Below are 26,522 nucleotides of genomic sequence, written 5' to 3' on the forward strand. Positions count from 1 at the left end.
ACAAAAATTTGGAAATTGACTGTTTTTTTCTTTTATTAAGGCAATAGTCCAAAGCGCTTTTTTTTTGTTTAAAGACCCAAAGTTTTGGGTCTTTAAACATAAAGACCCAAAACTTTGTTCATAAAATTTTCATTAAAAAATTATGAAAAAACATTTTTTCATAAAAAAATTGTTTGAAGTAGGTAAACCAACAAAAAAAAAGACAAGAAAAATCACAATAAACAAATTTTTTTTTTTTTTGCATTTTTAAGTTAATGAATATTGTGGCTCGCCAGTAGTTTAAATTTGGCAGTTATGGCATCAGGGACACCACTGATTTACAGGTATCAAGAGTAAAATGGGCTGAATACAAAAGCACCCCATGATTCTCAGGTTTGTTTTATTTGTGCAGTGTTTTGGAAACCATGCGTTGATTTTCCTTCTAAAGCAGGAAACTGTTGTTTTTGCTTTCAAAGATTACAAATCTGAGGCTTTGCTCGCGAACACTTCCCTGCCTTTGGATGACATAAACCACACACTCTTGTGCAAGACACTGCACCATAAAAGCCTGCACTCTGCAGTAATGAGCCCGGACACATGGATACAGAAAGCAGTCCCTGTGCTTTCTGCAAGATAACACACACACTATATATACGGCACAGCCATTTAGCTCACAAGCAACTTCTTGTTCAGAATTTCCAGCAGCAGAGATTGCAGATCCAGATTCCCAGCCAAACGTGTGAAGTTAGTGAAGTGCGAAAAGATGAGGCAGAGAAACAGAGCAACGTATTGGCCACATGTCGGGTGTGCTGCACAGTATGCAATTACGTGAGAGAAGTAAAAAGAAAAAAAAAAGTGCTTACACATCGTGAAGGGAAAAAGTCCCCGTTCTGCAGACTGCCGTAGCCGTCTGTGGTGTGTGCTTCACCCCTGGCGTCCAAATCCAGAAGGACTTCTCTGTCTCCACTCCGCACCTCCCAGCTCTTTTTCATCATAATGAAAAAATAAATAAAAACGCACTGCTGGCTGGCTACAAAAATATGAATAAATTAAAAAAAACAAACAAAGAAACAGTATACTGATGACTTACATGAAACTGTGCAACAACAAACAAAATCTGTAGTTTTCTCTGAAGTAGAATTTTGCAAACAGCATCTTAAAGAAATAACAAAGCGAGCCAAATAAATGAATGGATACCTTCTCTGCAGTGAAAACTAGGCTGGGGGATTTGCAACAGTCTGTGCTTCCATTGTGCTCTGACTCCTCTTCATCTCATCAAGTCCCCCCCAACCTCTCTTCCCCCCTCCCACACTCACACCACCCCCAACTTCAGCACCACTGCATTAGCCATGGAGGACCGTAATGCTTCTACCTCAGGGGCAGCTGCACATTCTCTGCTTTGCTGCATCTCAGCATGAGAGACCCACCCTGCACATTTCAGAGGCATAAATAATTGACTGTGGAGTCAGGAGCAGAAGCCCTCTGTGACTGTAATAGAAGATAAAAGGCATCTGTTGAGTGTGTACTCCCGTGTCCACAAGAGGAGATTTAGTACATTCTCACAGCCAGGTTTGAACGTGACACATATTTGCATAATTTATTAAGTGTGAAAATCAGCAGGAGAGCTCCGCCCTGTGTGGCTGTAACTTTAACGCAGGGGAGAGGGGAAGTAAAGAAAAAAAACAAAAGTGAAATCAGATGACTTTACTTTTCAGTTTGGCGAGATCCATAAAGCTAGTGGAGAAAAAAATTAATAGAAGATCTCAACAAAAATCTAAACTTTGACTTTTTAATAAAATGAATGGATCATCATTCCTGCGGTGGTGGCGGCGGCATGCTGTGGGGATGTGAGTCTTTTTCTTCTTTTTCTTTTAACCACGGGTTTTCCAGGACAAACAGTTTGCTTAAGTTGGCACCACTGCAGCCGAGTTTAGACTTTCACTAGGCCACTACAAAACTCTAATTTTAAATTTTGATTAACTGAAACTGTGAAATGTGTCAAAAAAAAAGAAAACACAGAAGTGTGGGAAAATACTTCTTGTGGCATCGTAAACTAAACTTTATGATGTTTGTTCGTTAAAACAAGAGCTGCTGATACATATTCGAATTCTTTTAGTTTGATAAATAGACAAGAAACTTTCACTCAGAAAAACTACAAATTTATATAAAGAAAATAAATCTGTGGTTATGCTGTTTAGATTAAGAGAACATCCAATAATCTTTTGTCCACAAGCCTTTAGGGGAGGCTCAGGATATGGATATATGATGCAGAAAATGCAGAAAAGCACTTAAAAAATGAATTCATGAATTTTAAATAAAAAAAAAACCCTGACGCATCTTAAATGAGATCTGATCTACAGATCGGACGGCACTGCCTTTCTAATATGGTAAAATGAGATGTAGCGCCCTCTTGTGGTAATAGTTTGCTTCACAAGGACAGATGCAAAGACAATTTTCCACTTTAGCAGCATTACAGAGGATGAAAGCAGGAACTAAATCTTTACTTGTATCTGCTTTTGCACAAGCTAGTACTACGGCAGAGGTAGCTAGCACAGGAAGTTAGAAAAGTGCTTGTTTAAAATGTACCTGCTTTGTGTTGTGGTGCTATTATATATTTCTTAAATATATAAGTGTGGTATGTTGGGCCAGGTGTGGGGTGCGCGCTCACATACAATTGTTTTGAGCTGTGGAGATGGCGTTGTGTGAGCTCCTGTCCTACCTCAAGCATCAAGTAGTGGTCTCCAGGTTAGTTTTGTGATTTTCCTTCTGTTGGATTTTAGATTAGTTTGTGGTGACTGTGCTTCCTTTGGGTTCAGGATTGTGGTTGTGTTGATGGTCCTGTTTTGCTCTCTGGGAGTGCGTGTGGTCAGACACGCGTCGTGGGCGTGGAGTTCTTAACCGAGGTAGGTGGGCTCATTGTCAGCTTGTTGGGCTCGGTGCCATAGTTCACCTTCAATTTTATTTTTAGATCCTGAGGTGTTCGGGACTTGGCGGTGGATTGTTGTGTGGTTTTCCCCGCTCCCTCCGCAGCCACGCCAACGCCGTTGTTTTGTCTGTGCTTTTGCTTTGTCTTTTCAACTGGGCGTCATTTACCCAATTGATGATTTATTCTTTATTCCGGCCAGGGTTCAACCGTTTATGGTGAGTCCCTCTATTATTTTTCAGTACGTTTATTTATAATTCGTATTCTTTCTTTTTTTGTTTGCATGTAGGTTTAATTTGTCAATTGCTTGCATGATTTGTTTTGTTATTTAACTTGTTCGTTGCTTTGCTCGTCTTGCTTTTTTTTGCTGTTCATTTGCTTTGCATGTTTTTCTTTGGGTTGCAGTGTTTTTTTTTCTGTATTAATTTTTTGTTTAGTTATTAATTGGGTTTGAAAACAACTTGTCGCTGAAGAGCTGATGTGCAATATGTATTTTGTGAAGTTTGTAAACTATCTCTTTTAAAGTATATATTCTATTGTAGGCCCATTTAAATTTTTTGGAAAAAATAAATCATTCATTTTTAAACATTATGATCCACCTCTTTGTTGTCCCGACCTGGCGTGGCCTTTTTGTAGATATTAGAAGCTGACTAGTCCTGGTTCCAAGATCTCAGGTGGTGTTGTTGGTTGCAATATTTACAAATTGAATGGTAGAAACCGCTATTGCCACATAAGCTTATGAGTTAAACACTCAATTTTATCAGCCAAGTTCCTCCAGCAATAAATGAAACATTAGCAGTGCCACGAGGATGGCAAGGCTGAAAATACTATAGCAATAGCCCCCTCTAAGGGATGTAGAAATGCTAATAAGTATTATATATATATATATATATATATATATATATATATATATATTTAGCATAAGAGCCCTCAGATCATCTTTCCTATTCCTCCAAAGCATCACTTTCCTTATGTTATATAGAAAATATGCTAAGTGGTTCATGGTTGCATCACTGTAGTGATGCTCTCAAGGCATTTTGATTCCACTTAAGAGACAAAATAAATGACGTAAGAAGCTAACAAGAAGCCAAATAAATAAATTGTTGAAGCAGACAGTTCTGGTGTTTTCAATTAACCTTCACCTATAGAACCTATATTTAGGAATATCATCAAACCCAATTTCACAGTGTTATTGTTCTGAGTGAAATCTAATAACGTGATAACAGAATATATGTGTGTCTGTGTATATACAGGTCCTTCTCAAAAAATTTGCATGTTGTGTTAAAGTTCATTATTTTCCATAATGTAATCATAAAAATTAAACTGTCATATATTTTAGATTCATTGCACACCAACAGAAATATTTTATTGTTTTAATACTGATGATTTTGGCGTACAGCTCATGAAAACCCCAAATCCCCGTCTCAAAAAATTTGCATATTTCATCCGACCAATAAAAGAAATGAGTTTTAATACCAAAAAAGTCAACCTTCAAATAATTATGTTCAGTTATGCACTCAATACTTGGTCAGGAATCCTTTTGCAGCCTTCAATGCGGCGTGGCATGAATCAGCTTGTGGTACTGCTGAGGTTTAATGGAGGCCCAGGATGCTTTGATGGCCTTAAGCTCATCCAGAGTTTTGGGTCTTGGTCTCTCAACTTTCTCTTCACAATATCCCACAGATTCTCTATGGGGTTCAGGTCAGGAGAGTTGGCAGGCCAACTGAGCACAGTAATACCATGGTCAGTAATACCAGTGGTTTTGGCTCTGTGAGCAGGTGCCAGGTCGTGCTGAAAATGAAATCTTCATCTCCATAAAGCTTTTCAGCAGATGGAAGCATGAAGTGCTCCAAAACCTCCTGATAGCTGCTGCATTGACCCTGCCCTTGATAAAACACAGTGGACCAACACCAGCAGCTGACATGGCTCACCAGACCATCACTGACTGGGTACTTGACACTGGACTTCTGGCCTTTTGGCATTTCCTTCTCCCCAGTCGTCCTCCAGACTTTGGCACCTTGATTTCCGAATGACATGCAAAATTTGCTTTCATCTGAAAAAAGTTCTTTGGACCACTGAGCAACAGTCCAGTGCTGCTTCTCTGTAGCCCAGGTCAGACACTTCTGCCGCTGTTTCTGGTTCAACAGTGGCTTGACCTGGGGAATGCGGCACCTGTAGGCCACCATGCACACGCCTGTGCACAGTGGCTCTGAATGTTTCTACTCCAGACTCAGTCCACTGCTTCCCCCAAGGTCTGGAATCGGCCCTTCTCCACAATCTTCCTCAGGGTCCGGTCACCTCTTCTCGTTGTGCAGCGTTTTCTGCCACACTTTTTCCTTCCCACTGAGGTGCCTTGATACAGCACTCTGGGAGCAGCCTATTCATTTAGAAATTTCTTTCTGTGTCCTACCCTCTTGCTTGAGGGCGTCAATAATGGCCTTCTGGACAGCAGTCAGGTCAGCAGTCTGACCCATGATTGCGGTTTTGAGTAATGAACCAGGCTGGGAGTTTTTAAAAGCCTCAGGAATCTTTTACAGGTGTTTAGAGTTACTTTGTTGATGCAGATGATGTTAACTGCTCGTTCAGAGAACCTTTTCATGATATGCTAATTTTTTGAGACAGGAATTTTGGGTTTTCAAGAGCTGTATGCCAAAATCATCAGTATTAAAACAATAAAAAATCTGAAATATTACAGTTGGTGTGCAATGAATCTAAAATGTATGACAGTTTAATTTTTATCATCACATTATGGAAAATAATGAACTTCATCACAATATGCTAATTATTTGAGAAGGACCTGTATATATATGACTATTGTTTGTCCATCCACTGCAGCGGCATGAGAGATCTACTGAGATATTGAATGTCAGAAGTGAAAATCTTTTTTTTTTTTTTTTTTTTACTGCAGCTATTGCCATGTTTTACATGCAAGATGACAGCGTAGGATTTAACCTTTTCTGTTGATTGCCTTCCCTTCATACTTCAAAGTTTCAGGTTCCGAGTAAAAACTGAAAACATAATTACAAGGTATGCTTCAACAAAACATGCAGAACCGATAGAGTGCATGTTCATTTTTTAAGGGCATAAAAGAACAAACTCAAAGTCTTGTTGCCCTAAAGATAGGGAGCTTCTGCTTTGTGTGCTACAGTGTAATTCCAAGTTAAAATGTTGCATTTAACTAAAAAAAAAAAAAAAAAACATTTCAACCGAGCTGCAGTAACTTGTGAAGTTTCTGGTCCTGCTCTAACATGACTGCCGCAGCTTTCATCCTTGATTATATTTGCAAGTGTTGAAGCCAAAAGTGAGAATCCTTAAAACCCACAAAGAGTCACCGCAGGAGTCAACTTTCTTTGCACTTTATTTAGTTGAATTTTCCAAAGCTCTGTTTGTACATTCTCTGTGATTCAGAACAATATAAAACGTTCAGAACATGCATATGTTTAAGTGGGACTTAACAGACTAGTATTATTAGGGCTTTATTTACATTTCAATAAATCCAATGAATAACATATACTCCATGCAATGTGCATGTAAACAGGAAAAACAAAAACACTGACAGTACATCATTTACAAGGTATTATCCATCATTGACCAGCAATTTCCTAAATTTCAAACGATCAAGAACACTTCCTTGACTTTTTCTTCATATACAGTCCACAGGCACAAGTCAAAGCACAGAAGAAACATTTCAAGTCTCCAACATCAACTTTACGCTCCCAAATCAGTGGATCCTTTAGGAATTCGGACTCTATTTTTCTTTCCAAGAGCAAAACCGTTCATAAAACCTTATCCAAATGTTCCTCCCCGTGTGTGTGCAAAAATAACTTCATAACGCTGCACTGAGTGCTGCAATGTCCCAAAGTTTAAAGAAAACAGCGATTTATAAAATTCTGCACTGAGATTCGAGAGACGCTGGAGCAAAACAAAAACACACAAGGTGACTCTGAAGGTTTTGGAACCTTTTTTCACCTGAGATTTGTTACCAAAAAAAAAAAAAGCAAGACCAAGTGGCACTTGGAAAGGTTTAATGCTAACAGTGTAAATTGTACAACATGTACACATGTATGTATATGGCTAAGAGGCATTTTAATGCAGTGCATATTTAACCACAGAGAAGTTATATAAAAACAGCACTTCTGATGAAGCTTGTTTAGCCTAAAATGCAACATTTGGAAGTTCTTCAAAATTCATCTGTAAATAGGATTCACATCCAAGTGCCTGTTTAACGTAAAATTTTATTGAAAGAAGTGAACATCCGATATAAAATGAAAACAAAATAAATTTCAGTGATCTGAATGCAAATATACTCGATAAGGCATCTGTTTAAAATGTCAAAAGGATTCATTTAGTTGAAGTTAGTCAATTCACCCATTACAGATCATAAAAGGCAAACTTGTCAACACAAGCAAAACATTTAATTCGTGTTTTAATGACAGCCAATATTTTATTGTGTTGAGATTCAAATCTGTGCAATATTTATGTTCTGCCAAACCTTAGTATAAGATCAGAAAACAAAAGTAATCAGAAAAAGTGAGAATTTTCTTAGGAACCATGCATTGCAGTGAGCATAATGTTAAACTTATAAATAAAAGTTCAGTGTTATCAACACTTGATACAAAAATCAAATGAAGTCTAGTCATAAAACACATTATTCTGCGAAATATGATTCAAACAGACTGCAACACTTAGAGGCAAACGTCAGAAAAATCCCAACTAATCAATTAGCAATTTAAATAATTCATCTGAATGCTCCTCCCCCAATACTTCTGAAAAGAGAAAAAAATAAACCTAGTACCAGGAAAAAAAAGAGAGCAAAAATAGTGTGCAGATGTCTTCTGTCTCCAAACCGTGGAAAAAAGGCAAATTTAGGTGGAAACATTTCGACTTCTAGAAAAACAAATTTCAGGCATGAGTGTGTTTCCCAGAGTGCTTGATATGCGTAAAATATCAAGATCTTCATTCCCATAGGGTCCTCTATAACGTTTATGTGAGGATTACTCCTTGTGAAGGTGTGTACTCTCGCTCACAGCTAATCTGAATATCAGACCAGTCAGCGACCATGCACCGACACCGTAACGTGTTGTGTTGTACGTTTGCACTTCAGGTCAGCTTTATCAGGACGCGGATTAACTGTTAGCATTAGCATCAGTGTAAAAAGACCTTCAGATCCACACAGTTGTGTGCGTTATGCAAGCGGTGAGTTTTCTAAACATTTTTTTGTGCACAGGATAAAATTGTGAATCCATCCAGATGTGTGTAATATGAAGCACTCAGATTGGCAGAATATATAATATAAAATAAAACTTCCTAGCTGTTGATTTTCGTCATGCTTTAGACGTAGCTAAATCTTCAGACTTAGCTACAGAAGGTTTACGACAACAAACCTTCACCGTTTCTGCTAAATGTAGCCATTTCAGTCGAATCAATATCTCTGTGTGCACATGCACCACAACTTTAGCATTAGATGTTGTAAATGAAAGCAGCTCTGAAACTTGTCTTCAGTAAAATGACCTCTGCATGTCTGATGGACCAGAATGTTACTTCTGAGGATTCTGACACGTAACCCTCCATTGGACTGTGCCGTACCAGGGAAGCACACACAGATGATTGCGTGGATATGCGTGTGCGTGTGTCAGCACCAGGGTTCCCGCTGGGCTCTGCCTCGAGCCAGGCTGTCTGCCCTCTGCCAGGCACTCTTCATCAGCTCCAGGGCCTCGCCGCAGCGCTTCTGCACCAGCGGGTCCAACAGCTCTTGGTGGGGGAGGTCAACCTGTGTACGACGACAACAGGCAACACGCTTTAACTACACCGAGCAGGAGAACATTATATAATGCTCTTTTTGCATAATGTTATAGAAAGTTAAGCCTGGCGGGCAGCTAGGCTTAACTTGCTTAACTGAAGTGCAAAAAAACAAAAAAAAACAAAAATGATTAAAAAGAAATTTTATTTGTTTTTGCATTTTTCTTAAAATCTAGAGTTGTTTTTTAAGTATTATCTATAATATCTTCCAGCAACATAGTTAAGTCATATTTTTACATTTCCTGTCATCTTGGCTGTTGGTGAAGTTGCCAAGCTGCCCTAACAATGGACTTAGCAAGTTTTCTGAAGGAAGCCCTGATAAGCTAGCTTCTAAACCAGTGGTTCTTAACCTGGGTTCGATTGAACCCCAGGGGTTCGATGAGTCGGTCTCAGGGGTTCGGTGGAGCCTCTGCCGCTGAGGTAAAGACACACTTGTGTAAAGTCGTGATGACGCCCCGCTTTGCCATCACTTGCTGCAGAGGATCACGTTACATTGCTTAGCCAATCAGTGCTCCTCCACTTTCAGCATGGATTTGAACTTGTGTCTTTAATTACTTCAGCAAAGCTCAGTTTTTACCAAATTCTGTAGCTTTCGGTGTACTTCTTTGCTCCTTAGTCGCATCTTTTCGGGGTTGCTACTGCTTCTAGTGGCGTGGGGGTGGTAATACAATAAATATAATTACATTACTAAATCAGAATACCGCAAAATCTTGATTATTTATTATTAATTTTTCATTATCTTAAAAATGTAGAGCTAATTAAATGATCTAAACAAGACCTTAAAGTGGTTCCAGTTTCTCTCGAAGGCCAACCTGTTGAAACTGTGACAAATTTTAAATACCTTTGGTCGTTCCTGGACAGTCAGCTCAACTTTGCTGAAAACACTGTTCTCAGAAACTCTACCTTTTAAGAAAACTTAATGATCTTGGGGTGACCCAACTAGATTTTAGTTGGGTCACCCTTATGTCTTGAATTTGGGGGGAAAAAAATCATATTTAATTTATCACTACAGAAGGGTTCAGTGAATGCGCATATGAAACTGGTGAGTTCGGTACCTCAAAAAAGGTTAAGAACCACTGCCCTAAACTCTTTTTTCTGAATAACCAATGCTGAAATTGTAAAACCACTACATGTTGATTTTATCCTGTCAAGAACAAGGTTGACAGTTTATTCTGACCTGAAAAATGTCTTTCCACGTCTTGTTTAATGCATCTAGAAGCCGATCCCTCTCTTCACAACCACTGAAGTATAACACCCATGGTGGGAGGAACTGAGATCGATCCGCTGCAAACTCCTGTAGAGCACAAGCCGATGTTACAGCACAGGAAAAAGTCCAATGGGAAGATTTTCATCAGGAAAAAGCAACACAAAGACAAGAAACAATTCCACAGTTATTGTCACAGCTTGTAAAGATCCTTTCAAATGAATTCATTTTCCAGAAACAAATGTTGAAACATCAAAACATCTGATCTTTAATTTGGGTAGTTTTGATCAGTGGGAAAAACACAGGACATCCAATTTTCCTTAGATGAGAAAACATGCTATACAAGTTAAAAAAAAAAGCTAAAGTGCTAAAAAACTCATCTAAATCTGTCCCATGAGAACAAGTTAATCTCAACCAGTTTGGTTGATTAGCACCATTGCATGATCGAGTTCAAGGTTTATTTCAAAATCTGTAGCGTTTTTATTTATCAGTTATAGATTGGGATATCATATGATAGATGGAAATTATTCAAAGCACAATTTGAGAACCGTGGTATCTTTACTGTAGCAGTCTTAGTATGTTAATTGGTATTAATTGGTATTTTAAAAAGCCACAGTCGAAGGAACATAGGACAAGTTAAGCCTGAATCTGAAGTTATCTGAAGTCCTAAAAATAATATAATTGGCCTTTTTCCTTCATGACTGAGTGCAAATTCAGTGACAAAGTTACGAAACCAAAAATAAAGGTTTGATGTGGCAAATATAAGCTGAAGAATGTCAATTTGTTATAAATTAATGTAAAACCATAGTGTGCACATAATAAACATTATTAAATGTATTGCCTTAAAAAATAAAACACTTTTCCATAATCCATTTCATTTTCAAGTCCTGGAAAATCGTCAAAGATCCAGACAATTCAGGACCTTTGTAAGAACCCTGTAAACTCAATAAGCATCATGTATGATTAGCAAATCTAAACCAATATTTGAATACAAAGGAATTGGTTATTGACTGCTCTATTTTCTGATAACTCAAGTAGATATGGTTACCATAGAAACTGTTTAAGTGTCATTCACAGTCCTTATTTATTCTGTAAAAGAAATTAACTACTTGACAGCTGAAACAGCCGTTACCTAAAGTATTAATAAAACACACATTGACATTTTCTGACGTACCAATCGCAGACAAAGGTAAACAGAAGATCACTCACTATAACACAGTATTCCTTGTCGGGCTCCAAGATCACAGTGGTCACGTCACAGATATCGACACTGCCCAGCGAACGGAAAAAGCTCGTCTGACAATCCTGGTGACAAGTTAGCAGCCTCTTGTCCGTCACCACCAGGCAACATGGGATACACGGGGTGGGGGCCACACCCTGAGGGATAACCTGGACATAGGTCCATATTTAACAGGAAATCATGCAACCAAAATAATGTCTAGTGTATCAAAATAAAAACAGAAACAAATGAAAATGTTTAATGGAAGAAAACAAGAGTACAAGGTTTAAAAAGCTCTTCATAAGAATATAGAAAAGGGACAAATATTTTAGAAATACCCTATTTAGCAAGATAGCTGAAGAAAATCAGAAACTTATAATGTTTGATACAGATGAAATTTGAACAAACATTCAATAATTCCTGTCCATAATAAGGTTATTTCCACCATTCCTAAGTTTATCCATAGAGATATCTAGCTTAAAACCAATAATGCAAAATTTGTAACGTCAACAGTGCATTATACCAACTTTCTCCACTTACCCCTTTGGAAACAGACTGACAGAGAAGCTGCATCCATTCGGCCATGTCCTGCTCATTGTTGGCACTGAGTACCAGTGGGGGGCGCTCTGTCAAGATGACCTGGAAGGCGTGGGGACGCTCTGTGTTGTTGGAGCGACGGCACCCTCCACAGTGTTCCCCTCTGATGACACACAAAGAGGAGTCAAAACAGGGAGAGGCCCTCAGCTTTCAATCTGAAAGTTGAGCTTTCTGAGACTTACCCCATGGTGACGGACATCAGAGGGGTCACATCTGTCCTCTCTGCATACAAGTACAGGACCCCTTTGCTGCACGAAGAGAGAACAAACTTTTAGCTTCATATACCGGATGACATTTGGACAGACCGTCAAACTGATATTTTCAGCAAAATATGAAAGAAACAAACTATACAAGAAATTATATTGTGTAATAAAAGATGTTCAAATAATCCAGCACTACTCTATCATTAGTACCCCTCTTTAATATGCAAAAAGCCTTAAAGGTGCAGTATGTATCTTTAATAAGCAATACGTTTGTTAATCTGTGGAAAAACAAAAATCAAGCTCCTTTGCTTCCCCCTGTGGTCCTTCAGACATCTGCAGAAATTCACTGCTCTTGGTCAAAAACAGAAATCAGAGCCAGGAGGGTCTTAGTGCTGTCAATAATGCTGTTCACACCATTTCTCTCTGCTACGCTACAGCAAGTTCCCTGTCATGAATGCTCAGCCTAGTTAGCATAACCACCAACAACAGAGGATAAATAGTTTTTCTCTAACTGTAAGCTGTTTCTCCTCCATAAGCATGCTGAGCAGTGAAACTACGAGCTTGATTGGCAGCACAAAGGCCGTCCTCCTGGCTCTGATTGGTTGTTTTTGACCAAGAGCGGTGCTTTTCTGTAGATGGTGATATTAGCACAGAGAGGAGATGAAGGAGCTAGGTTTTTTTGCATATTATCTGTCACAACATGGTAACAAATATGAAAAGGTATATTGTTTATAAACGTTTCTGCAGCTTTAATATGAGTAAAAAAAAAATCTTATTTTGAGTACATTTAATCAGTGGAGAGAAATCCCGCAATGGCAAAAACCAAAAAAATGGTTATTGGTGGCAAAATTAAATTATATAAAAATAGCCCAATCACTTGAAATCATACTTTACTTGATGAGGTTATGTAGGAATTTCAATCTGTAATTTAGAAGGAACTTGGAAAAAAACAACATGTCGACTACTGTTTTGAAATCTTGCCCATAGCCACAGTCAGAGCAAGAATTAGATTCAAACTGGAATGGAGAAAAATCAAGACTGGGTGGCAACTTAAGCTCGTCTTCCCAGAAGAAGGAGATGAAAAAATCTCCAGTTTTGGTCCGAGGAGACAAAGATTCAGCTATTCAGCTTAAAAACAACTGCAGGCAAGTTTGAAAAGGAAAATATGAGCATGAATACGGTCTGTACCTGAGGATGACGTAGCAGCTCTTCCACATCTCTTTACAGAGGTACGTGATCCCAGACCTGTACTGCAGAGAACCTTCTTTGATACTGGAAGGGACCCCAGAGGTGGGTGTGCCTCCTTGGGGAGACATGTTCATATCCATTGGGTCCTCCCAGTGAACCAGTGAATAAAGCTGGATAGACACTTCAGATACCTGCGAATAATATGCAACAAATGTAATAACGATTTTTGGAAGGTTTGGTTGTCAAAAGCTGCTACAGCACAAAATAGTTGTAACAATATTCTACCTCACAATGACTCTCCTGAGAGACAAACTTATTCAAGGCCAGTTTTTCCATGGTGGCATCTGTCAGAACAGCTGGATATGGAGGCTCTCGACAACCCTGGACCATGGCGGACTTCAGCACAGACAGGAACCAGCTAAAAATGAAGGAGAAAGGAAGTTGAATGGCAGTGGATAGGCAATCACTCAGTGAGAAGGAGACCAACACTTTTCCAAGATGAATGTTTTTCAGTGGCAGGAAGTAGGAGACAAGTCAGAAAAGAGGGAAAGATGAGTGGAGAAATGTTTGAGATCTCCCAGATCAAAACCTTCTCTATAGGGTCACACTGATGTTCCAGCAGTTTCAAAAATAGTGACTTGGTCGTTTCTAAGCTTTATACTCTATCTCCTTTGATTTAAGGGTTACGGTTTGGATGAGATAGTTGAAACATTGACACAATTGGTTGTGTTCAAGATAAAATGATTCCAAACTTAAACACAAGCTGGTTAAAGAATGTATAAATGTTTAGTAGATTGTATTGTTATTTTTATCTTTTTGTGACAGATCTCTCTTGCAAATGAGACATTGGTGTAAAAATCTGTCCAAAAAGGAACAGGATGAAGATGTGCATTTGCTACCTCTTTGAACACACAAAGAGAACGTACAAGTCAAGAATATTAATAAAAACCAATATAAGTGAATTTACACAGTCAGCGAGCCATCAGCTGTATCCAACAGGAACTTCCTTCTTCTGTTGGTGCAAACCAGCGTTATTGTCTGTTGGTCAAGGCCCACCTAAGGGGAAAAAATTAGATCCATCTTGTTTAAAACATATTAAGTAAGTCTCCTGTTTTGTCATTGTCAATCATTGTATTAGCAGTAATACAAAAGCAGAAAGACATAATATAAATGTAGTGATGTCCATCTAGAAAAAATGAAATAAACTTGTGAGGTGCAGATGACTTACAGAGAGATAGTCGAGCTCATTATAGGAAACAGCATCTTCTACTGTGTAGGGTTTTTCAGCTGCTCCTAAAAATAATAGGCATTTATTAATGTACGCCAAATGAATCACAGAATATATGATCCGTGAACAAAACTCTGTGCAGCACACAAATTCTGAGGTTTCCCATGACATAGGGCTGGTGACAGTTTTGGATACCAGAGTCAGCGGTGCTGGCTGATTATGTTGTTTACTCACCTTTTCTTAGTAAGTAGATGTAACAGTCAGTCAGCAGCAGATAAAGAGGCTGCAGGTCCCCCTCCATGTGACCTGTACTCATTCTCAACATCTGGAAAACACAACAATGGCAGATTAGATGGCAGATCTTTAGAGATTTTATTTGTCTCCAATGAAGCATTTACTATTGTGAGCATCTCCATGGAGGATTTACTGTGACAATTTTATAATGTGAAGGAAAGCAGACAGTTTTCATATACAGAGGTAGTCCTCATAGGCAGATTGTTCTTCCTGCTTTCTGAGAAGATTTAAAAGCAAATGTGACAAAGTTAGAATGTTTAAACAGGGTTCCTGCAGGTTTTTTAAGACATCTTTAAGACCAATTTAAATGGAATTTAAGACTTACATCTCCACAGAAGAAGTGTGAATGTCATCCAGGAGATACATTTGAACTTAGTCATGATAGACACATATAAGCTAGCTAGCTAGGAAGGGTATTAGCAGGTAATTACTGGCAGCCTCAATTGTCTCATGTAACAGAGCACTAAGAAGATTTTGCCCAACAGAAAAGTCTAGAGAAAAAAATGCATTGAATATATGAAATGAAATAGTCATGTCAAAGCAAAATTTAAGACCTATGATTAACGCATTAAAGGCCAATTTACTTCTTTTCTAAATCATTTTAAGACATTTTAAAGCCTTACTTTTAGATGAATGAATTTAAGACTTTGGAATGTGCAGGCATCCCAATTAAAGGCACCTCATAGGTGAACAAGAGTGAACTTTTGTAATTTGTCAGTCTACAAGAAAGTATTGTAAAAGGCATCGACTAACTGGGCCTTGCAACATTTCCAAAGGAAGATTGTTTCATAGACTAAGAGGACATAACATCAAAAGTTTCAACTTTCTCAAAGGGACACAGTGGGATTTTTGTTCTTTACACATTTGATTTGTGATGCCAAATCAATCTGTTAATCTGATTATTCAACAATAAACTGAGGAGATGTGACTCTTTTGAGGTTTAGAAAAAGTCTGGAAAAAAAAAAAAAAGCTTCTTCCATCCTCACTCTGAAAAGTTGCTCCTCGTTCTCTCTGAACACATGGATCATGAGAAGAAGCAGGTGATTGTTGTCCACCCTGCAACGTGGTTGAAGAGGATTAGATTTGCAATGAGAAGCAGCACCAGAACAAATATCTGGTCATATCTTGACTTCTTACTTGAACTCTGCTGGGTGAGAAATCTCAGAAGGACTGAGTTTCTCCTGTTGCTCCGTTTCAGATGTTCTGCCTGCTGAATCTCCCTCTACCATCTCTTCCTCTTCCTTCATGTGGGGCTTTCGTCCTGCTGGCTCTTCTGCTTCTTCCTCATCTTCAAGGCTACCTGAAAGAGTCTGTGACTGGCTTTGCTCTGTAGAGTCATTGTGGCCACCACTTGTGTCAGCAGAATCTGGACTGTCGGTGGTAACGCAGCATAGGTCCGCAGACACAGGAGAGGTCTGCAGGCGGTCTGGTCTGTCGGCCAGAGAGGAGTCAAACGTCTCTCGTGGAGTTGGGTCAGGAGGTTTTCCTTCGGAATCGTTGCGAAAGGGCTGCTGCACCGGAGGCTGGGAGCTCTGATCACAGCTTTGATTGTTTTTGTCCTCCTGTTCCTCGGGGGGCGCCCAGGACCCGTTGAGCCGCTCCATGACATCACGGAGGGGTTGTCCAACGGTGTCCATGGAGGTGTCTGTCATCTCTGGGAGTCGAAGCAAGCCTTCCACCCCTTCTTCGCCCCCTTCCTCTACAATCGCAGACCCAATCCTGCTCCTGCTCTGCTCTCCTTCACTGTCCAGTAGCGCTACAGTGGAGCTTATTGAGTCAACTTCTTGCAACGTGTTGTGGTTCACAATCTCCACATGTTCAGAAGAGAGCGAGGCATGGATGCTGCTGCTGGAATCCGTAGATCCCCTGCCACGTCGCTTCTTGGCTGGCTTCTTTCGCTTAGCCATCCTAGGACAGATAATGAAGATGGTCAATTTGGCGTCAGACTTAAGCAGAAGATGTTGCTTAAAGGGAAGACCCTAAAACACTCGGTACCTGATGACTTCAAGCTCATTGCCATTGACCTCGGTCTCATCTTCGGTGGTGTTGCGACGGCTGGCTGCATGAACTGGTGTGACGTCTGCCGAGGTGTTCGTGTCAGAGTCCTCGTTGAACGGGTTGTGTCGAGATGTGGGGCTGTTTGGGGAAAGGCGAGCGGCAGTTTTCCCCACCGCTGTGCTGGTGACAACTACTGTGTCACTGACGACCGTCTGGGGATCAGAGCCAGTCGACCGTGGGCAGCTGACCTGGTCGGTCAAGTCACCCTCTATTTTCAAGAGCCGCAAAAAGATAACTGAGTAAATGCAAATGCAGCTGTTGTCAAGGTTTATATCTAAAGAGTAAAGGAAATACACAGACTGCCTCTTCTGCATTGGTGGCAGCAGAATTTTTGTCAATTGGCTTGTTGACAAAAGTTACAGTGCCAATGAAAACTTTATTACACTTATTAAAAGAATATTTGAGCTGTGATGTCTTTACACATATGAATTTAAATGGTAAAATGTATGCTTAAGTGTTGAAAGTTGCAACAAAAGAACACATTTTTGTAGCCATCAACAAGCTTCCAGCAGAATTTTCAAAGGCCGAGTTGATCATTTGTTTAACTGGTTGAGTTGTTTAGCGCAGAACTCACGTTTAAGCATAATCTGGAAATTTAAAATCTCTGATATAAGGACGCCGATAGAAGCGTTTGAGTAGTATCACTTAATCAAGCCTTTACTAACATCCCACACTACAATAAGTAATAAATGTATGTATGGTTTGTGTTGATAACGTATGGAGTCAATATCTGTATCAGCCAATAGTCAAAGCTGCCGTATTGGTATTGTATTGGAAAAAGAATAAACTGTATCACGACAGCCCTACAAACAAACCAACAGCTTGATGTTGGAACTTGGACAAAACCAGGAATACCAACAGGCTTCAAAACGGTTTTTGAAAATAATAAAACCAGTCCATGCAACATTAAGTCTAAGGGCAAATTTGTTTAATATATTTAAAAGCTAAGTCTCTGTCGGTAAACCAGTCAGTTTAAAAAAGGTAACATTTCTGGTAATAACGGAGGTTGAATATCCAGCCACAATTTTATCAGAAGCTTGTTGATGGCTCATGAATGATGTACTTTCTCTGCAACCTACGCAGGGTTGCACAGAAAGCATCCCACAGGAAGACGTATATATACATTTCTTTTTGTATTTGAGCTTATGTGGACTAGAAAAATCTATAATTTCAAATAAGTGCATATAATTATTCATTACTGCCAAGTCAATGAAATTTGTTTGATAAATAGTAATTCCCAACTGAAAAAAAAAAAGCATTCAGTTGGTAACGCTTTTACCAACTCAGGAGATTTACCTCCAAGTCAGGTGTATATAAACTTCTCACCAGCACCATATTTACAAGGAATTGTGATTTTAATTTATTTTGTGCGTTTTTGCAGTGTTGCAATACTGACCAACCAAACAAGTGTACAGAAATACTGTGCATTTCCTCATTAGCATAGAAATAGCCAGTGTTAGCGCAAAGCAATCTGAATTTTTTAAGGGTTAAAAAAAAACAAAGGCACCACACAATTTGAGACATATCAGGCAGCGGGTTTCTTGCAGAGTCACAGGCCCAGGTCAAGCAGTGCTACTGCAGCAGCTACAGCTAAAAGGCAAGGACAGAAACTGACAAATAATTGCGTATTCTCAAGCAATTTGAGAACCTAAAGTGAAATATTAAATATTTAAAATAAGTCACTTGTAAATTAGACAGTCTAGAGTACTGAACACTGAACTAAAGCTGATTTGCTGATTTTCAACCAACACTAGAGCTTAGCTGAACCTAGGCCAGTGAAACACATCAACAGGAAGAAGATACACCATAATATGCAACACAGACAGATACACGGTAAAAACAGAAGCCTAGAAAGGAAAAGGTGAGTACCAGCTGCTTCAGGCTTTCCTACTGCCGTGTCAACAGTTACGCAGAGTAAGCTTGAATGAGACAGTTCCCCAAATAAGCAACACATGCAGAACATGGCAGACAGGTAACCCACCCAGCAACAAATTCCCAGATTAATGATCCACTTTATTGACATGAACACAGTTTGTTTCACTTTTTTCTATTTTGATTTATGACATTTGAATAAGTATGACTACAAATGTATGAAATAATATAAATGTGTTTCCATTTATTTTACCCTTGGGTTTCATAGGCATCCCCAAAGGAACTTCTCTCCTCACCTAATAAAATTTGTTTTAACTGAATGGGACAACTTTTTATCTCGACCTGTCGCAAAGTTGATTTATCTCTTAGGCTGCTTGACATATAGCAATAAAAAAAAAAAAAACATCCCAGTCAAACAAGTATAAAATCTGCCAGCAGAGCATAAAGAGGGTTTTCAATATTGTATCTTTTAGGAAATAAAATACAAAAATATGTACTTATGATGATAGTAATCATAATAACAACAACAACAATATTTTGCAGTGTTGCCATGGATGTTTCGGTAATATCTATTAACTTTCTTCAAATTTAGAAGTTTACTTGCATTTCCTTTGTATTTGATGGAGTTGCCTTTAGACTGGGTCAAATAATCTGGGTATCCTTCCACACATTTCTCACAATAGTTAACTGGGCTTTGGCGTTACAGTCAGGTTTGTAGGACACCTTAGTTGCACAGGGATCGAAGATCAGGGCTTTGTGATGTCCATTCCTAAACACTGACTTTATCCTTCAGCCGCCTTATAATAAATTTCCACTTGGAAGACTTATTTGAGCCCAAGCTTCAACTTCCTGGTTGACCTCCAATATCCATTTTTTTCTATCTGAAATGTTTCAGTGTGTTTCACAGGTGGGATGTTGCTTTCATGCTTGCAAGCTCATCCACTTATCTCCCCAAATGTAACAATGGTTTTTGAATCTTTGTAAAAAGTTTAATTGCGTCAGACCACGGGAAATGTTTCTAAAAATTATAATCTGGCTATTTATGTCGACTTTGTAGCTACAGATGTTTTCTTTCTTTCTATAAGCAGCTTATGCATCTTCACAAGGTTTCATGTTTTGTTCTGGAGCTGATTTGCATCAACACACATTATCTAAAAAAAATCATGACAAATTGCACCGAGTTATTTAAAAGGCACAATAATTGCAGTGTATGTAAACTTCAGAATTTGAAGAAAATACTGCAAAATTCTCAGAAATAATAATCTCCTTCTTATGTAGTTTAGGTAATACTAATTAACTTAAACTAAGAAGAGTGAGTTGATGTCAAAAGGTAAAGGAATAATTGTATCCATATAAAGTTTATGTAAATCTATGCTTTCAACTGCATCATTAATCCAATAAACATCACAAAATAATGTGCTTTTTTTGTAAATATGACCCATCACTTAAAAGATATTTCTGTCAAATTATTATTTAAAAAAAAATCTGAGTTAAGGTATAACAAGCTTTTAACAAGTGGTTGAATACAGATGAAATTTTTCTTTGCTCCCCCACTAGTTGCTGTGTTCGGCCTTTCAGCTGGTTAAAGCATTCAACATTTTGGAAACTTTTGGGTCCACCTGTCACTGTAAGGCTTAAAGCTTCTGTAGGGAAAGAACTAGTGGTATGTTTAAAGCTGCAAAGCCTGCAGGCTTTAGCTGTGATTTTTTAGCTGTGTCTAAAAATCACAGCTAATATCAGCTTAGTAGACTCGCAGTGTTATTCTCTAAAGAGCAGAAGGACAACAAGGGTAAATATCCTATCCAAATAAATGATTGAAAATAACTTCAAAAACAAGCAGCTGAGAATATAGTAATAATTGATGATCACTACATTATTTTTGCAGCAGTAAGGTCGTGTTTCTTTCTGTTTAAAACAAAAGCTTTTAGAGCTTGTCATGCTTTATTGTTTGAAACATTTTATCTAAATTTAGTGAAGCTGTGGTATTCGTCCACAAAGTAAACAGATCATAATAATCTGATGCTGGCCACTACATAATTCCTTTTGATGTAAACACAGTATATTACATATACTGCCTTATAATATCACAGAAAACTAAATCTTTCAGAACCAACTGTCAAAAACCTTAATGTTCTTTTCTTTTCAAATTCAGATACATTATCTTGCATCAGTGGCTATTTTACAGTTTAGGTTCCCAGCATGCAATTAATCCCAAGTTGTGCTCAAACTCATGCTATAAAGGAGGGAGAGAAAACATGGAATGAGTAAGCAGGAAGTAAGGGTTGACCATTGTCCCACCTTCCCAGTTTGCACTTGGCAATGACTGCAACACGGGGAACATGTCACCAAAATCATAATCTAAAAAAAAAACAAAAGAAAAGAAGGGATAACATTGAAAATTAGAAAAAGTCTGACTGAAGAAACAAAAGACAGATGAGGCTGAATAAATGACAGAGAAACAGTAAAATAACATGATACATGGAATGTGAAACAACTAAACCAATGAGGGTAAAAAACAGAGAAATGGGAACTAAAACAGGGAACTGGCCCGGTGCTTTGTGGGGGCTGAGCGCTGCAATTACCCCAGTGAAGGTATTCTGCCACCATCGGTGTGCAAATGAAATGAAATACAGTCATGTGAAGAAATCGTAGCACAACCCATAACATCCTGTATGTTCAGCTAACATCTTTTGACATATATTTATCACCAATTTTAAAAATACAGAAAAAAAAATCTACTAATTAAAAAAGTAAAACAAAGGAATAGTTTAAAATTTCTGCCAAATCTATTTAAAAAACAATTTCTGGTGATGAATAAAATTAAAGCAACCTCACATTAATTCCAACTTCAAATGACTTAAACACTCCTAGTTTTTACATTTGGAGCACATGATTGACTTCATATATTCACTCTGTAAAATGATCAAGTATATAGAGAAAAACCCTAAAATGCCATCAATGGATGTAGAAGTGAATATCTATACAATGAGAAAGAAAACTTTGTTCTCCAAGAAAAACATGAAGGCCAGACTGCAGTTTGTCAGAAAGAACGTAGACAAAGAGGACGACTTCGACTTCTGGAACAATGTTCTTTAGACAGATGAACCAAAGGCAGAATTAAATATTGCCCAGTCCTATTTTAAGCATAGAAAACAAAGAACGAAATTGAAAACCAGTGTGCATCTCATTACCAGGTTTTACTATACTAATTTAGGTAAAGACGTATAGTAAGAAACAGGGTGGGTAGAGAAAATACAGCATGCTCTACCTTCACTGGAGGGAGCTATGGCGCTGTCGTCCCACTCCAGGTTGGTGGAGGTCAGGGAGGTGAATGAGTGCAGAGACAAGCTGTCCGAGCTGGGGAGCCTTTCCTCAAAGTCCAGCAGGTTGTGCGGTTTGTAGTACTCTGGCATGTACGGAGCTACATCCAGGTAGGGCACATCCTAAACCAGGAACATGACATGTTAGGGACACACCGCTGACTGCAGTGTATGATAATGTTGTGATTAAGCTTATGCTGACCAGCTCCAGATCAAAACGAATGAACTCCAGGCCGGACACCAGTGTAAGGAACAGCGTGAGGTGGTCGTGACTGCAGACCAACGCATTTCTACAAGTTAAAGATATTATGATTTAAGGCATTTAATACATATGAAGTTAACAGTAAAAGTCCAAGCAGAAAGCTTCAACAGCAGTCACATGCATTTAAAAAAAAAAAAAAAGGTAATTAAGAAAAACATCTTAACATACTTGAAGTAATACTTCTGTAACAATCCTTGATTCTCTTGGAAGAGGCGTAGATAGCTTTCTAAAGAGCTCTCACTCAACGCCAGGTACAGCCATGCTCGACCTGCACAGAACAGTTGAAGCCTCCTTTAATGAATGAATCTCACAGTCTAATAAACAATGTTTCCTTTCATTTCAAATGCAATTCCCAATGCAGTAAATATGTCATACTTCGACCGAGGTTGGTGGCTATGTGCTGCAGCTCGTCTATCTGTCGAACAGCCTCCCTCCTGGTGAAGTGAACCACCAGCACCCAGTAGCCTGACGATATGTCCTGCAGCCTGAAACAACACCACATTCATAAGGGAAAAGCCTAACACAAATAATTCCCATATGACAGCATGTTTAAAATATTATGTAAATAACATCCATCCTCAGGCAGATTGACCTGAGAAGATCAGAGCACCAATTGGGGTTCCTGTAGATTTAAATTTTAGACTTAAGACCTTAAAGTATTAAGTAAATAAACCTAATCAGTTTTAAGGTACTTAAAGATGCTTTAAAAAATGTCCCAGAAGACTCTCAATAAGCGTCTCTGCTAAATCAGATGAAAATGTGGATTGATACAGTGCGTGTTAGCTTTCAGTTGATGTGTTTACTTTTCCAATAAGGTCCTGGTAATATGATGTCCTTCTGCTAAAGGTAAGAGAACTATTACAAATAACCTCACTTTAAAATATACAAACTAACCCTTTAGGTGACTATATTCAACCAAGATGGTGATAGAAGAAATAAGGACAACATAAAAAATAAAAAAAAATCTAGAAATGTGTCACTTGAGGTCATTGTAAAAGATTACAAAAGTCTGGTAATTTAAAGCAAAATCTGAAGAAGCAAGACATGGCTCAACTCTTTTCACTAATAGAGAAGTGGTGAAACAGGAAGGAAGCTATGCATTCATACAGAAAACCAAAAAACTATATTAGATGAAACATGACACAAATGGATGCACATTAACTTTCGGTGTGTGCAAAGAACTGTGGGAAATAAATAAATACAAGTTATTATACACATGTAGTGCAGTCATTCTCTGTGTGCCAGAGATCTACATCTGTGTCCCTAAAATCTACATGGTACTGCAAGCACAGGAAAGGCTTTCAAAGCAAAAAAAAAAAAAAAAACATAATGTTGGAATTGTATTAATGTTTTTTTTTTGTTTTTTTTTTAAATACCCACCCTTCCACTTTTCAAAACAGTTGAAAACCTCTGATAATATTCCACACACATTGCTTTGATGTTTTGGAATCTAGCTTAAATACAATTTTAAAAGCGTTGCTACTTAAAAATGGGGAAACAATTGTAAAAACTGTTATTTCAGTAAATTTAGAAATCAAGATTAGCCTTTAAATCTGGAAACATGGTATTTAGTAATATTAAAATACCTTAGATGCAAAGCAGTACAGGTAATACTATTTGAAGGGGTGTGCAATAAGACTGACATGACACTGTCATAAACATGTTATAACACCCCTTGTGAACACGAAGGAGTCTTCATAAATGTTTATGAATTGTCATAAAGTGTCATTCGGTAAATAATGACACTTTTAATAGAAAGCTGCCATAAAAGTTGCATTAAAAGCTCATTATAAATGTCAATTTTGCATTAAAAGTCTCATTTACCGAATGACACTACATATGTAGTGGATCAGGGCAATCTGATCCACGCAAAAAAGCATAAAGAATTTGAAGTAATGTTTCTTTCATTTCCAACATTCTGCAGCTATCGTGCAATAAATATCTTACCCATACAGCAGAGCATGGTCAAGGTGTTCACAAAGACGCTGGAGGACCCGGTCGTGATTGCGGATAGCCGGAGTTTCATCCTCACAGGCTGCAAAGTAACTCTGTAACTGTAGAGACACATGCAGGTCAGATTGCTCTTACAGAGAGAGAAGGTGTAAGTCTTTCAGGCATTCAGAGTAGGAATTCCAAGCATTTCCCAATACGGTGGGTTTAAAAAGTTGGTGAATTTACACAATAGGTCATCTGCAGAAGACTGATTTTGTGGGTGCCCTTTTAACCCTGCAGCACAAGGTTAAAATGATAACTTTATGAATTAGATGTTTTAAAGATGCTTACTGCGTATTTCAATTGTGCAGCCAGACAACAACTAAAACAAGAAATGCAGGCCTAAACAGTGGAATCACTTTGACTTGCACATAATCCAGGAAGGTATTTGAAAGCGCTCATACAAGCAGTAAACGAAGCAGCCTGCAACACAAACCTGAAACTGCATCACCAGAAAACAGGCAAAATGCCAACTATTGTCTGTGGATTGTAGATTTAAGCAAGTTGCTGTTCAGTTTAGTTGCCCTATGACCCTGGAAACATAGATAAATCACACTCCCATTGTTAGATACAAACAGAGTTGAGTGTTGGAATGTTAAGGGAAAGATAAAGTGCATATAAAAAAATATCCTTTGTATGTTTTACTCTTTTTATTGCTTTAACAAATCAATCAATCAATCAATCAATCAAACAAACAATCAGAATCAACATATGATGAAGAAACGGTGTAAGTTTTAAAAAAATAGATATACAACAAATGCAGATATTAGTTATATTTACATTCACATGTGACAGTAAAGGCGCAAGGTAAACATGTAAAGCTAGAGGCACAGTTTGTAAACACCAAATTAATATAAAGGTCAATGAAGGCAATTAAGCAGCAAGTACACTTAAATTTGACTATTTTTTTGTAGGTTAAGATGCTCGTTAGTCAAAGCTTATCTAGGTGAATTACCAAACAAGAAGCTTTCTAATCCAATCCCACTGCAATGAGACAACGCTTCAAAAATATTAACTATCAGAAAAAATAACGTGTACAGTTTTGAGCATTCACTTAAAGAAATCAGCAGAAAGAAGATGAAAAGCGCATTTTTGCAAGCATTACAGTCATCATAAAGGAGTATGTTCTTATAAACAGAAAGGAGGAGGAAAGAGCTAATGTTTCATCCAGATGTCGCGGATCCAGCAGCTTTGTTTACACTCTTCATTGCCGCAGTGTGGGAGCACAAGGAGGGTTAGCGCCACTACTGCTGACCGTGGACAAAAAACACAAACTATAACGTTCACATCAAAGCTTTAGCTGTCAAACCGAGGGTTCGTTTGAGCCAGTTCACACTTTGATTAGTTATTCCCGCAGGGGCAAGGCCCTTATGAACTGGTGGTGTCCTTCCAGCTTAAAAGTTGCCCTCTTTCGCAAACAGATGACCTAATATTAGCTACAATGACTCCAGCATGTGGAGTAGATGTTGCTACTATAAGTACACCAAAATGGTAAATCTTGACTGTTTAGAGCTTACCTTCTTGACAGACATCGAGATGTTTTCCAATATGCGGTCCTTCACTTTGAGTTGATCCATCACCGGGGCTGTTGGCAGCAGAAGGCTGTCAGCTGACTCTCCCAAAGCAACGCTCTTTTTTTGCTAAAGCTAACGCCGCCCACATTAGCTGCTCAACAAACCCTCCGTTGCATTTTTACGTTAAACTAAACACACAGCTTGTGGTTTCAATTCTGGAAACTCTTCCGCTAGTTTAAAATGTTTACGCTCGTGCCCGTCAAATTGCGCGTCACTTCAACTTAGCGTTAGCGGAGTAATGTTTACGAGTTAGCTTAAACCTGCACTTTCTTCTTCTTTGAGGCAAATAAGCAACTTCTCGGCGTCCCAGAACAGATAACGTAGAGCATTCTCTAGCTAAAACCGGTGTCACTCAGGTGGGAAATTATTAAATGTTACCTTTGGGAGCATTTGCCTATTTAGTCGATGAATGAAACGTACAGCATGCTAAGGTTCTACATCTCCTGAAGGTCTGAACGGAAATCCAACCGGCTGAGGGTTACGTCACCTGAACGTGACTTCTGTGTGAAAGGCAAGAAGTCTTATCCTGTATTTCCCGTCGTGACATATATACCATTATTATGAATGGTATTAATAGAACTAATAACTTTCTGGTTGGTCACATTTTTTATGTAATTTGGATTCTATTTACATATTTTAGATTATGGTTAAAGCTGTAATATTCAGTGTTGATCTTACTTGAGACTAACACCAGAGTACTTTATTTGTCCCCTTCATAACTTCTAGCAAACTTGAAATGGAACATTTTATGATTTTCTTCTCGTCTACTACAGAAGGTCCTTTCTGCCCACAACCATCAGCATCTACAAC

At 38.4% G+C, this 26,522-nt stretch overlaps 2 protein-coding genes and 1 long non-coding RNA gene across 9 annotated transcripts in view; 1 reads left to right on the top strand and 2 right to left on the bottom strand.

Moving 5' to 3' along the window:
* Nucleotides 1-1,264, bottom strand: part of ano11 (anoctamin 11) — a 21,763-nt gene extending 20,499 nt beyond the window's left edge. For both annotated transcript variants that reach the window (XM_081608772.1, XM_081608773.1), the window contains exons 1-2: nt 1,177-1,264; nt 843-1,009 (exon numbers count right to left, since the gene is read on the bottom strand). In XM_081608772.1, the coding sequence (XP_081464898.1) occupies nt 843-974 (132 nt within the window). In that variant the 5' untranslated portion in view covers nt 975-1,009; nt 1,177-1,264. The remainder of the gene's footprint in view (nt 1-842; nt 1,010-1,176) is intronic.
* On the top strand, nt 1,259-8,675 carry LOC145552183 (uncharacterized). Of its 2 annotated transcripts, XR_014088138.1 has the most exons (5): nt 1,259-1,826; nt 2,629-2,724; nt 2,796-2,882; nt 2,948-3,120; nt 8,492-8,675. It is a non-coding gene; the product is annotated as an uncharacterized LOC145552183 (long non-coding RNA). The 2 variants fall into 2 exon arrangements; XR_014088137.1 differs by lacking the exon at nt 1,259-1,826 and having other exon boundaries at nt 1,833-2,724.
* On the bottom strand, nt 6,243-26,215 carry plekhm2 (pleckstrin homology domain containing, family M (with RUN domain) member 2). Of its 5 annotated transcripts, XM_081608765.1 has the most exons (22): nt 26,091-26,215; nt 25,656-25,723; nt 24,094-24,200; nt 22,522-22,631; nt 22,315-22,414; nt 22,087-22,174; nt 21,833-22,007; nt 21,147-21,161; nt 20,863-20,922; nt 16,630-16,900; nt 15,772-16,542; nt 15,621-15,690; nt 14,575-14,665; nt 14,341-14,405; nt 14,080-14,168; nt 13,398-13,530; nt 13,113-13,303; nt 11,904-11,969; nt 11,665-11,824; nt 11,115-11,294; nt 9,879-9,995; nt 6,243-8,672 (listed from the first exon to the last, which is right to left on the bottom strand). In XM_081608765.1, exons 2-22 carry the CDS (start codon nt 25,713-25,715, stop codon nt 8,535-8,537), a joined length of 3,057 nt encoding a protein of 1,018 aa, XP_081464891.1. In that variant the 5' UTR covers nt 25,716-25,723; nt 26,091-26,215; the 3' UTR covers nt 6,243-8,534. The 5 variants fall into 5 exon arrangements, with proteins under 5 accessions (XP_081464891.1, XP_081464890.1, XP_081464892.1 ...); XM_081608764.1 differs by having other exon boundaries at nt 25,656-26,175; XM_081608766.1 differs by lacking the exon at nt 21,147-21,161 and having other exon boundaries at nt 25,656-26,175.
* Between the last annotated feature and the right edge of the window lie 307 nt (nt 26,216-26,522).

This window comes from Poecilia reticulata, chromosome 7 (genome assembly GCF_904066995.2).
Source record: "Poecilia reticulata chromosome 7, P_reticulata-male-v2, whole genome shotgun sequence".
Lineage (NCBI taxonomy): Eukaryota > Metazoa > Chordata > Actinopteri > Cyprinodontiformes > Poeciliidae > Poecilia > Poecilia reticulata.